Source organism: Muscardinus avellanarius (assembly GCF_963383645.1).
Source record: "Muscardinus avellanarius genome assembly, chromosome: 17".
Taxonomy (NCBI): Eukaryota; Metazoa; Chordata; class Mammalia; order Rodentia; family Gliridae; genus Muscardinus; species Muscardinus avellanarius.
Window position 1 is genome coordinate 53,608,668 of NC_137803.1, and position 12,345 is coordinate 53,621,012.

The 12,345-nt window shown below is 39.2% G+C and overlaps 1 protein-coding gene across 1 annotated transcript in view; it reads right to left on the reverse strand.

Annotated features, from left to right (window-relative positions):
* The window catches only part of MIB1 (MIB E3 ubiquitin protein ligase 1), a gene marked incomplete at both ends in the record, with an annotated part of 99,075 nt that overhangs the window by 45,547 nt on the left and 41,183 nt on the right, over positions 1-12,345 (reverse strand). The window contains 5 exons of the mRNA XM_080714308.1: positions 274-381; positions 2,186-2,319; positions 4,623-4,767; positions 6,543-6,726; positions 11,519-11,723. Coding sequence (XP_080570434.1) covers positions 274-381; positions 2,186-2,319; positions 4,623-4,767; positions 6,543-6,726; positions 11,519-11,723 — 776 coding nt within the window. The remainder of the gene's footprint in view (positions 1-273; positions 382-2,185; positions 2,320-4,622; positions 4,768-6,542; positions 6,727-11,518; positions 11,724-12,345) is intronic.

The following is a 12,345-nucleotide window of genomic DNA, read 5'->3' on the forward strand; positions in this document are numbered from 1 at the left end:
AAGCGGTTTTCATGAACCTTGACATTGAACCACGCACTTCCTGCTAACCTAGCATGCACAGTGGCTGCTCTCCCATAGCAGCAGGAAGCCCAAGTCCTTAGACTACTGAGGGATCACAGAAAAACAACAACAGAATGCTTTAAACTCTGTCAAGCTTTTGCATTCGATCTGAAAAGCAGATGAATATTAAATTTCAAGAATGAAAATCCATCTCACACAGAATTATTTCTAGGACATTTAATTTTACATTGAATATTTTTCAAGCTTAATTACCTCTGCTTCCACATCCACATTTTGCTTCAAAAGTAACTTTAAAATATCAACATGTCCATTCTGACTAGCAGCTTGCATTGCTGTATGTCCAGCACATTGCCCATTTACCTAAATTAAAAAAAGAAGGATGAACAAATGTCACAATCAGAAGGACCAACGTACACATAGAGTACAGTTGAAATCTAGTACACATATGATTCTTTAAGATAATGACATGTTGTATGATGTCTACCTTCTACCACTGATTTGAGTGTACCTTAGAAACCTGAAAGTAACAAAAACCCAGGACATTTTTAAAACAGTATGCTCTCTAGCAACTTTTTGTGAATTTTTCAACAAGCACTTTTTATGAGTTATAAAACATTATAAAAAGAAAAAAATAAGTTGATGTTTCATTTGTCATATATAGATCACTGGAAACTCTTTACAGAAGCCAGGCTTTTTTTTTTTTTTAATCAAACTTGCAGAGCCAGGCATGGTGGCGCACGCTTGTCATCCCAGCATTCAGGAGCTGAGACCAGAGGGCCGTGGCTGGTAGACAGCCTCAGCTACTTAGTGAGGCCTCTGCAACTCAGTGAGACCCTGCTTCAAAATAAAGAATACAAAATAGGGTAGGAGTATAGCTCGGAGGTCAAATGGCCCTGGGTTCCATCCCCAGACCCACACAAAAAAATAAATAAAATCAAACTTGCAGTATACAAAAAGCTTGTGAAACAATTATTTAGCCAGATTGTAAAGTTAAAAGAAAAATCCAAAAGGAAAGAGGGAGGGCATTTAAGTTAGTTTTATATACACAGTATTCTTCTCTTTGGATATTAAGTCTCAGAGAACATGGCTAAATGGCACTGAGGTGGCAAACAAATTAAAAAGTTATAACTCAACATATTTGCCTAATATACATACCAACTGTACTCAACTATTATAAAGGATACGTCTATGAGCTAGCCAGGTGGCTACACACAGGTATTATAAAGCAGTAATTCCTACCCTCTCCTTCACTTCTGATATTGTATACATGCATAATCCACCCAAAGTCATACCCAAGGCCAAGTACAGTTCCTTAATTCTACTTCTTTCAATCCCATCCATACAACCATAAAAAATAATTAAAGGGTGATAGCCTGGCCACACACTTATATCCTCTCTCTCCAGAGACTGCACTAAAATGACAGTAAAATAAAGTATAAAAATCCATAAAGATAAAAAGAAGAATTATCAGAAAAAAAGAAAAAAAAGCAAAGGAGTATTAACAGGCTTTACAGGGAAAAGGAAGCCAAGCCTAAAGAACACACCGACCCTCAGACAAGCCAAAAGCCTCCAGACACAGCTGGTCGGGCACAAGCAGGCTGTGGGGAGCCCAACGTGCCATGGCAACACCCAGGCCTCATCCTCGAACTCGAGGACAGAGCACGAGCTGCTGCTGGTCTAGTGACAGCAATTATGAGGTTTGCTGCTCTAAGACTGAATAGTTGTAACGAAGAGACCCCCACTGTTGGCATATGGAGATCCCCAAAGGTTCCACATACCCACTCACCAAGATGCAAGAAATGTACATTGACTAAAATATATCTGAAACATATCATGCAAGCACATTTATTTACATGGGAAAAATTCACTAAAATTCCCCCAAAAGAATACTAAACACCTAAAAACCAAAATGTAAGTTTTGTCAGTCAAAAAATACAAAAGGTCATAGTGTTAAATTTAAAAAAGTTTTTTTTAACAAATATATACTGAAGAATAACTGGTGCCTGCTTTATACCTCAGAAAAACCAGAAACAAATAAATGACACATATGTCACAAAATCTTAATAATTCAATAAAGTGGCAAATTATTAATAATTGTCGTGTAAGGTTCATTATACACTATTCTATCTTTGTGCATGCTTCAAAATATTTTTTAAACGCTCACGTCCACATCCGGCCTTTTGAGCAAATCTTCCACTTTAGCCACATCTCCATTCGCAGCAGCCTTAACTAATTCTTCATTGAGGTCACCAGATTCTTGGGTTTCAAATAATTTTTTCAGGAGTTGTGAGAGTCTTTCTGCAAAGTATCAAATAAAGCTGCTAATATAGAAGGGTCTCAAACCTTAACTACTAAGCAATAATAAATATGCACATTTCTATAGTCTTTTCCTTTTTTATTATTTTTATCATTAGTTATTTTTATACTATGCCACAAATACCTAGCCATGCAAATTATAAACACTACTATATCAAGCTGCACTCAATTCAAGCCCCATAGGTATTCTAAGTTTTCTCAAATTCACGTGCTTCAAGTTATAACTACAGAGAAAGTAAAAGCAGCTGGCTGTGGTGGCGTACATTTATAATCCCAGTACTTGGGAGGCTGACACAAGAGATTTGTAGTTCAAGGACAATTCAGTGAGGCCCTTTGCGACTCAGTGACGCCCTATTTCTATAAAAGAATAAAAAAATAGGGCTGGGGGTGTAACTGAGAGGCAGAATGCCCTTGGGTATAGAGTGGAGGTAGAATGCACCTGGGTTCCATCCCAGTACCACACACACACAATAAAAAAAGAAGTAAAAACAATCTGAAATTTAGACGTCATATCAAGAGCTTATGTGGAAGCACACGCTTATAATCCCAGCATTTGGGAGGCAGAGACAGGAGGATTGCAATTTGAGGGCAGCCTCAGCTATTACTTAGTGAGAGGACAGCCTCAGCTATTAACCTTTGCAAGTCAGTGATGCCCTGTTTCAAAATAAAGAATAAAAAATAGGGCTGCGGGTAAAGCCGAGGCAGAATGCCCCCCAGTTCCATCCCCAGTACCACAAAAAATTAATTAATTAAAAATAGGGCTGGGGATGTAGCTGAGAGAGAATGCCCCTGAGTTCAACCAGCAGTAACGCAAAAAGAAAGTAATAAAATGCTAATAATATACTTCGTTAAGTGCCAGCTGATTGTTTCTGACAAAAAGAACAACCCAGGGATAAATATACAAGCCTTTCATTCACCCCCCCCCACTTGATGGTACTGAGGATTGAACCCAGATCCATTCTACCCTCAAGCTACACACCCAGCCCAATTTTATTTCTTACTTTGAAACAGGGTCTCGCTAGTCTGATGAGAGTCTCACTACTTGCTGAGGCTGTCCTCGAACCTGCAATGTTCTTGTCTCAACATCCTAAGTACAGGGATTACAGGCGTGCGCCACCACGCCTGGCTGGTTTCTTTTCTAAACAGAACCAAGAGATATAGAAGCTACTGAGTTCTACTCCTTAATTCATGAAGTAGTTGTGGAAAGTAGTAAAAATCACAAATTGGGGAAGGAAAATATCTGAAGTGATTCAAGTCCACATTATTCTGGGGTAAGGTATTAATTAACCTTCCCTCACTTCACATATGGTCAGTCAACTTTAATGCTATCTAACCCTGCTGTGAAGACAAGTATTACTTGATTTAACTTGGAGTACACTAGCAAAGTTCAGCAGGAAGAAGAAAGGGAGAGAAAGGAGGAAACAGTACAAAAATACATCTAGAGGTTGCCTAATGTTTTCCTTATGTATCTTTCTATTTACAGTTATGGTTCCATTTTCTTACTTGAACAACAATAATGTTCGTACAGTAACTGTATTGGTGAATGAACTATGTCTGTGTATATAAAGTTAAAGCCCAGCAAGGAAAACTCTGAAAACAAGTCTATCTGCTCAGCAAGTTCACATTTCAAGATGATTTTCCAGTCATTATGGCATACTTAATCGCTCTTGGTAAATGGTAAGATTAAGAATATGGCTGAGCAGTGCATGGTGGTGCACACTTGTAATCCCAGCACTTAATCCTCCAGGCTAAGATGGAAGGATCACAGGTTCAAGGACAGCCTCAGCAACTTAATGAGGCTTAAGCAACTTAGCAGGACCGTTTCAAAATAAAAAATAAAACAGGGCTAGGGGTGTAACTCAGGTAGAACAGCCATGGGTTCAATCCCCAGTGCCACACACACACAGGCGGATATTTTAAAATATCCAGGAAGGCCGGGAGAGGAGGCATATGCTCATAATCTTAGCATTTGGGAGGCTGAGACAAGAGACTTGCAGGTTCATGGCCAGACTCAGCTACTTAGTGAGACCCTCTGCAACTCAGTGAGACCTGGTTTCAAAATAAAGAATAAAAAATAGGGCTGAGTGTGTAGCTCAGAGGTAGAATGCCCCTGGGTTCAACACAGTACTGGGGGGGAAAAAAATGGAAGTCAGCATTCAAGTGAGCCTCTGTAATCTGAAGAAAGCCAGACATACATACAGTATCTGTATATGAGAAGTGGAAAACTTAGCAAAGGTTTTAATGTAAACCATATTACTTTCCAAGAAACGCAATATAAAGCATACCACCAGAGGCATTGCTAATGGCTGATCCTGCAGATGCCACTTTGGACACTGCTGCTGGATTGTAAGTCCAAGATGTTCCGCAAACTTCCACCTTCAGATCACTGTCTGAATAAATCTGCTGTACTCGGCCAACTTTACCTAAAGTCTTAAAAAAAACAAGACATGCGTCTATGTATATATCATAAAAGAAATCAGTTCTTCTATACACACACACACACACACACACACACACACACACCTTTTTTCCACAACTGGGACTTGAACCGGGGCCTAATACATGCAAGGCAAGTTCTCTACCCCTGCGCTCCACCCCTCTCTCTCTTTGTTTTGAGGCAGTGTCTCACTAAGTTGCCAAGGCTAGCCTCAAACTTGCAATCCTTCTACCTCAAGTTCCTCAGTAGCTAGAATTACAGGCACACACCATCGCGCCTGCATAGTTCTCATATCCTAAAGTATTAATTTCACTTGTTCTTCTGTACTTGTAGTACAGAAGCAGAGAAGAGAAGGGGAAAGAGAGGAATACATGAAAAAAAAGGATGAAGGGATGGAAGAATAATTTTGTTTGTTGCTAAACATTTGATAAAAATAATATTGAGTGAATAAAAAAGTAGCTGTACTCTATGGAAGGAAAGTCATTCTCAGAAGATGCACATCTGAACTGCTTCTACACCCTCTCAAGTTTCAGAGAAAATGGTCCGCAAAGCAGGAAGTCAACAGTAGTCCCAAATTGCTAGACTAGATGAGCATGTTCCCATCTTATTCTGGGTTTAGTATCAGGAAAGCCTCCACATCATATTCTCCACTAACAATGCTATCAAAAATACTAACCATAAGCCGGGTGTGGTGGCACACCACTTGTAATCCCAACATTCGGGAGGCTGAGACGGGAGGGTCGTGGTTTGCAGCCAGCCTCAGCTACTTAGTGAGGCCCTTTGCAACTCACTGAGACCCTATTTCAAAACGAAGAATAAAAAACAGGACTGGGGGTGTAGCTCGGGAGGTAGAATGCCCCTGCGTTCCATCCCCAGTACTGCAATATATATATATATATATATATATATATATATATATATATATATATAAACTTTTATATAAAATATTTATATTTAAGTATTTGTGTGTGTGTGTGTGTGTGTGTGTGTGTGTGTGTATATATATATATATATATATATATATATATATATATATATATATATTAGCGCTGGGCATGGTGGCACACGCTTGTAATCCCTGAACTTGGGAGGCAGAGACAGAAGGATTGCACAGGTTCGAAGCCAGCTGCACTCACTTAAGAGACCATGTTTCCAAATTTAAAAAAAGTATAAAAATAGGTCTGGGAGTGTAGCCCGGAGGTAGAAGGACTTCCAGGAACCCCAGTACCACCAAAATAAATAAATAAATATATTTTATATAAATTCATATATAAATTTTATATATAATATAGATCTGTGTGTGTGTGTTTGTGTGTATAAATCATAGCCCTTTCTAGACCTTCCCAGGCTAATTTAACTAGAATAAATTGGAAAACAAAAGGCATGAATATGCCAAGTTGTGAACAGAAAGCACAACTCTTTAAAGGTTTATGCCAATTTAGCCAATTTAGCTTCTAAAATTACTGTTACTTTAAGAACCTATGTAAGAGCCAGGCATGGTAGGGCACGCTTGTAATCCCAGTATTTGGGAGGCTGAGACAGGAGAATCACAGGTTTGCAGCCAGCCTCTGCTACTTAGTGAAGCATTCTGCAACTTAGTGAGACCCTGTTTCAAAATTAAGAATAAAAAATAGGGCAGGGGGTGTAGCTCGGAGGTAGAATGCCCTGGATTCCATCTCCAGTGCCGCAAAAAAAAAAAAAAAAAAAAAAAAAAAGGCTATGTAAGCGTGGTATAACTTCCAGCTCCAACAATTTTATATGTACTTACTGGCAGCATTGCTTCAGCCCATTCACCGTGTCCTCTTTGCAGAAGTTTAATCCTTTCCAGATCATAGCAAACTTGTACGAGATCGCCCACCTGGAACTGTGAAGTGCCTCCCTCTGCGCCTTGCGCTGCGTCCCCGCTGCGGACGATGTTTGCTTTAGTCAGAACAGCAGGATTGAAAGTCCACCTACAAAAGCAAAGTCAAAACTCAAAACAGGCAAGCTTACTTAATTTTAATACATTCTTCAACATCACTGGAAGGAAAAACGTACCAAAAGAGTAAAGCAATCTTTTGCATGACGTTCTGAATAATTTGTATTTTTTAATAATTTTTATTTAGAGTTTATACAAATTTGAGAAAAGTTATATGTTCTTACCACCTGTGTATGTTTTAAAAAACTGTTACAAAAGTAATATGCAACCATTAAATTCCAAACATTTCATGAACTAATGTAAAGTGAAAGTTCTATGTCTCACAAATGCATCTGGATCACCCACTAGAAAGCATTATTAATATTCTATACGTGCAAGCTGGAGAGCTGTTTTCTTTTCCACAAATGAGATCATTATGCACACATTGTTCTGTGAATTCTTTGTATGTACATCTTTCTGTACATGAGGTCAGCATTTTTCTAGAGTTTTAAAAGGACTGCATAATCAATGTGTATACCTACTTACAGTTCTAGTAGCCAGGGCTACACTGCTCTACTCAGAGCACATCATTTCTTCACCATTGCCTATTTCACAGATAAAAATACTGTCTAGTTTTAATTTGCTCTGCATGGCACTTTCCATAACTGTAGTAATTGTACCAAAACAAATGTGGATTACAGCTCCCTTCCTATACATAAGCATTTTTCCATGATGCCACCATCTTCATAACCATCATATTAGTAACTACTTAATATGCCATCACACAGATGTACCACAACATATAACAAAATGCTTTCCCTAATCCCACACTGAACTCCAAAAAGAAAAAGGATTCCTTGTTAAATTAGCCTATATCAAATTATCTAAAATCCTTTTCTCCTTAATTCAAGTGGTTTTTGGCATATAAAAGTCTCGGAGAGGTCACACAATATAAAAACCTATTTATTAAGTTCATGTAAACATGCAAGTAAATTTTGTTCTAAAGCAACGCCAAAGAGAAAGCGTCTCTGAACAGTCAAGAATACCGAATGCATACCATTTTGTTTTCTGTCTTATCAACCACTGTGCCTTTTATCTAGTTCTCAATACTCTGTAATTTACAGAACTTCCTGCAGTGCCCACACACCACAGTATTAATTCAACTCTCTCTGCTTAGAGTACTTCCCTGTCCTGCTAGAATCTAGTCCATCTTTTAAACTTATGACAAGTATAACATTCTAAAGTTTTTTCTGATCTGCCCACCAGAGAAATGACCACTCTTCTTTGGTGCCCTCCAGATATCCTATTTACCTATCCTATTACTTGTAACATTTATTATCGTTATTTCCAGTCTTGTTTATCCAGGCTAAAAGAGAGAACTCTTCAAAGGAAGAAAGCATATCTTAACTGTCTTTGTGATCCTACTAGTCACGGGACCTAAGACAAAATAAGTGCTCACCAGATTTTGCAGAATAATTTTTTTTTTTAATTGGGCTGGGCATTGGTGGCACACACTTGTAATCCCAGCATTCAGGAGGCTGAGACTGGAGGATCGCGGTTCGCAGACAGCCTCAGCTACTTAGTGCGCCCTTCGCAACTCAGTGAGACCCTGTTTCAAAATAAAGAATAAAAATAGCTGGGTGTGGTGACGCCTGTTTGTAATCCCAGCATTCGGGAGGCTGAGACTGTAGGATCCTGGTTCGTGGACAGCTCAGCTCCTTAGTGAGGCCCTCCGCAACTCAGTGAGACCCTGTTTCAAAATTAAGAATAAAAAATAGGGCAGGGGGTGTAGCTCGGAGATCGAATGCCCCTGGGTTCCATCCCCAGACCACCAAAAAAAAAAAAAAAAAAAAAAAATGGGATGGACGTGTGGTACTAGGGATTGAGTCCAGAGGCATTCCATCTGCAAGCTACACTCCCAGCCCTTGTTTTCATTTTCAAACAGGACCTTGCTGGGTTGCTGGGAACCTCGCTACACTGCTGTGGCTGGCCTCAAACCTCACCATGCCCAGCAAATTGTTTAAAAGAGCAGCTTTATTGAGATGGAATTTATATGCCATACAATTCACCCTTTTTTTAAATATTTTTTATATTTTATATTTTTATTTTTTATATTTATTGATTTATTCATTTATCGGTGGTGCTGGGGTTCCTGGAAACCCTTCTACCTCCAGCTACACTCCCAGACCTATTTTATATTTTTATTTGGAAACAGGGTCTCTTGCTGGATTCGAACCAGTGCGATCCTCCTGTCTTCGCCTCCCTAGAGCAGGGATTATAAGCGTGCGCCACCACGCCCAGCCAATTCGCCCTTTTAAAGTGTATAATTCATCAGGTGTGGTGGTGCACACCTGTAATCCTAGTATTGGGGAGGCTGAGACAGGAGAATCACATGGTCACAGCAGCCTCAGCAACCTGGTGAGGCCCTCTGCAATTTAGTGAGACCATTTCAAAATAAAGAATAAAATAGGGTCGGGGGTGTAGCTCTGATGTAGAATGCCTCTGGAGTTAATCCCTAGTACCACAAAAGTTTAAAGAAGTATGTAATTCAGTAGACTTTAGTGTATTCACAGAGCTGTGCAACCATTACATTTCATTTTTGCCACTCATGAAGATATCTCCTATTAGCAGTCACTCGGCAATCATTCTCATTAATCTATCTTCTGTTTAATGGATTTGCTTATTCTGTGTACTTCATAGAAATAAAACCACATACGACATGGCTTTCTGTTGCTGGCTTCTTTCTACCAGCACCAAACTTTCAAGACTGACCCTACTTTGTCCACCACTCACCCCTGTGCACCTCTACACGTCCTGCTCCGCCACGTGGAGAGGGCAGACAGGTGGGTGGGCCACAGGACTGCAATAGGCACAGGCTCCCAGCAATCTAGCAACACCTCATTTCAAAATGAAAAAGTAAAAAGGGCTGGGAGCAGAGCTCGGAAATGGAATGCCCCTGGTACTCAATGTCTTCCCCACAAAAGCTTTTCTACACACACACACACACACACACACACACACACACACACACACACTATTGGTGCACTGTGACATACATCACATTGAGATCATACTGAGGTTTAATGTAATAGAAACATATATGCACACAGCACCTGGTATTGAAACTTTACAAATACACACAGGACTGTCGGAACCTTCTCTGATCAGATCTCCCGTTTCCTCTCCCTTCTCCTCCCGAATCTTTCACTGTTCCACTGGTATCTTGCCTCACTTGACTCTTTTTGTTTTCCAGTTTCTCTCTAGCTTCTACACATGAGAAAACATATGACCCTGCATTTTCTGTAACTAGCTAATCTCACTTAGCATAAATTCTCTAGTTCCATCCATTTTCCTGCAAATGATATAATTCTGTTCTTCTTTATGGCTTAGTAAAATTCCACTGCGTGTATATGCCATTCATAACCATTCATTTGTTGACAGACATGTAGCTTGGTTACTGTGAATTCTGCTGCTGTAAACATAGGTATGCGTGCATCAACATAATATTCTGATTTCAATTCCTTTGGGAAGATACCCAGCATGGTATATCATGGGTCATACGGTGGTTCCATTCCTAGACTTTTTTTGGGGGGGAGCTACTGGGGATGGAACCCAGGAGCATTCTACCTCTCCTCTAAGGTACACACCCCTAGCCCTAATTTTATTCTTTTACTTTGAAACAGGGTCTCACTAAGCTGTGGAGGACCTCACCAAGTTGATGAGACTGGCTGCGAACCTGCAATCCTCCTATCTCTAACTCCCACACACTGAGATTACAAACATGTGCCACCATGCCCGGCCCATTCCCAAATTTCTGAAGAACCCCCAAACTGATCTCCATAGGGGTTGCACTAATTTGCAATCTCAACAGTGCATATAAAAGGGTTCCTATTTCCCCAAATCCTTGCCAGCATTTATTATGGTTTATATTCTTAGTGACTGCCACTCTAACTGGGGTTAGATAGAATATCAGTGTACTTTTGATTTGAATTTCCCTGATTGCTAATGATGTTGAACACATTTTCACATATTTATTGGCCATTTGTATTTCTTCCTTTGAGAAGTGTCCATTCTATTCAATTATCCATTTATTTATTTTAGTTTTAAGTTTTTTATGTTCTTGCAATATTTTAGGTCCTCTATCAGAGGAATAACTGACAAATATTTTCTCACACTCAGTGGGCTCTCTTCAGGCTCCTGATTCTTTGCTGTATAAAATCTTTTTAATTTAATCTTGTGTATTGACTCGTTTTATTTCCCAAGCTTTGGATGTCACTGAAGAAGTCTCTACCAGTGCTTCTAGGTTGGAGAACAGGCCCTATGCACTCTTTTAGTAACTGCAATGTATCTGTCTAATTGTTAGTTCTTTCGTCCATCTCGAGTCGACTCTTGTGCAGGGTGAGAGCCTGGGGCTAATTTCACTCTTCTACATACGCGCCATTTGTTGTGAAAGCTGTCTTTGCCAGGTTATGTTTTTGAGCCACAGAAGTTTTTTTAATGTTACCTTCTTTGTTCATGGTATAGATTGATATGGTCCATTATGAACAAAGAACTTTTAGTTACACATGGACTTGGTACTGATATATTCTACTCCTGAAGAAAATATTAAAAGCATACAGAATTTAGTATGATAAATATACTTATATAAATTCACATACACAACACAAACACATACACATATACTGTTCCTTTCTGCCTTACAAAATAGTCTGATCTTTTACCTACCACCTAAGAGGTAGCTTTTAATGAATCTGATTATATCACATTCTTTGCTTTCTTTAAAAAGGCTCTTCTCTCTATATATTAACTGTACTTATTGCTATCAAAAACTGAGAAATATCACCAACCTATTGCCACTTGGATACTGTACTACAATGTCATGGTCTTCATCGATGCCACAAACAGTTCCAGTTGTAGTTAAAGTCTCAAACATTCCATCAGTCCATCCGCCATGACCATGCTGCAGAGACTGTACAATTTCTAGGTCAAGATCTATATTTACCAGGTCACCAATCTGCAGCCCACCGGGATTCCTGTTGCCATTCTGCTCACCTGTAATTTCAGAGGCAATTAAAAGGAAGAGAGGAGAGAAAAGGTCACGGCAGAAACATACACTGCATGTAGTGGCTGTGATACAAATTCAATCTCAACTCACCATGGGTCTACTATAAGTTTCTATTTCTACTGTCATTTGTTTTGGTAATTTTTGTCTTTCTAAGAAATTGTCCATTTGATCTTATCACATTTACTGGCCTACAATTACTTATAGTGTTCCCTTAGAATCTTTTAATAGACTAATGTTCTACTTTATTTCTAACTGATATATAATAACTATACATATTCAGGAGGTTTAATGTGATATTTCAATACCTCTATACAATATGTAATAATATAATCAGGATAATTAGCATGTGCAGCACCTCGAACATAGATCCTTTCTTTGTGCAAAGAACATACAAAATTATCTCCTCCAGCTATTTTGAAACATACAAGAAATTGCTAACTACAGTTATCCTACTATGCTACAAAGCACCAGGCCCGATTCCTCTTACCTAAATGTAATTTTGCACCAATTAACCAGCCTCACCCACAGTGCACTACTTTTTGGTTTTGGTTTTTGCATGGGTGTGTGAGTCCAGGGGCATTCTACCTCCAAGCTACACTTCCCAACCCC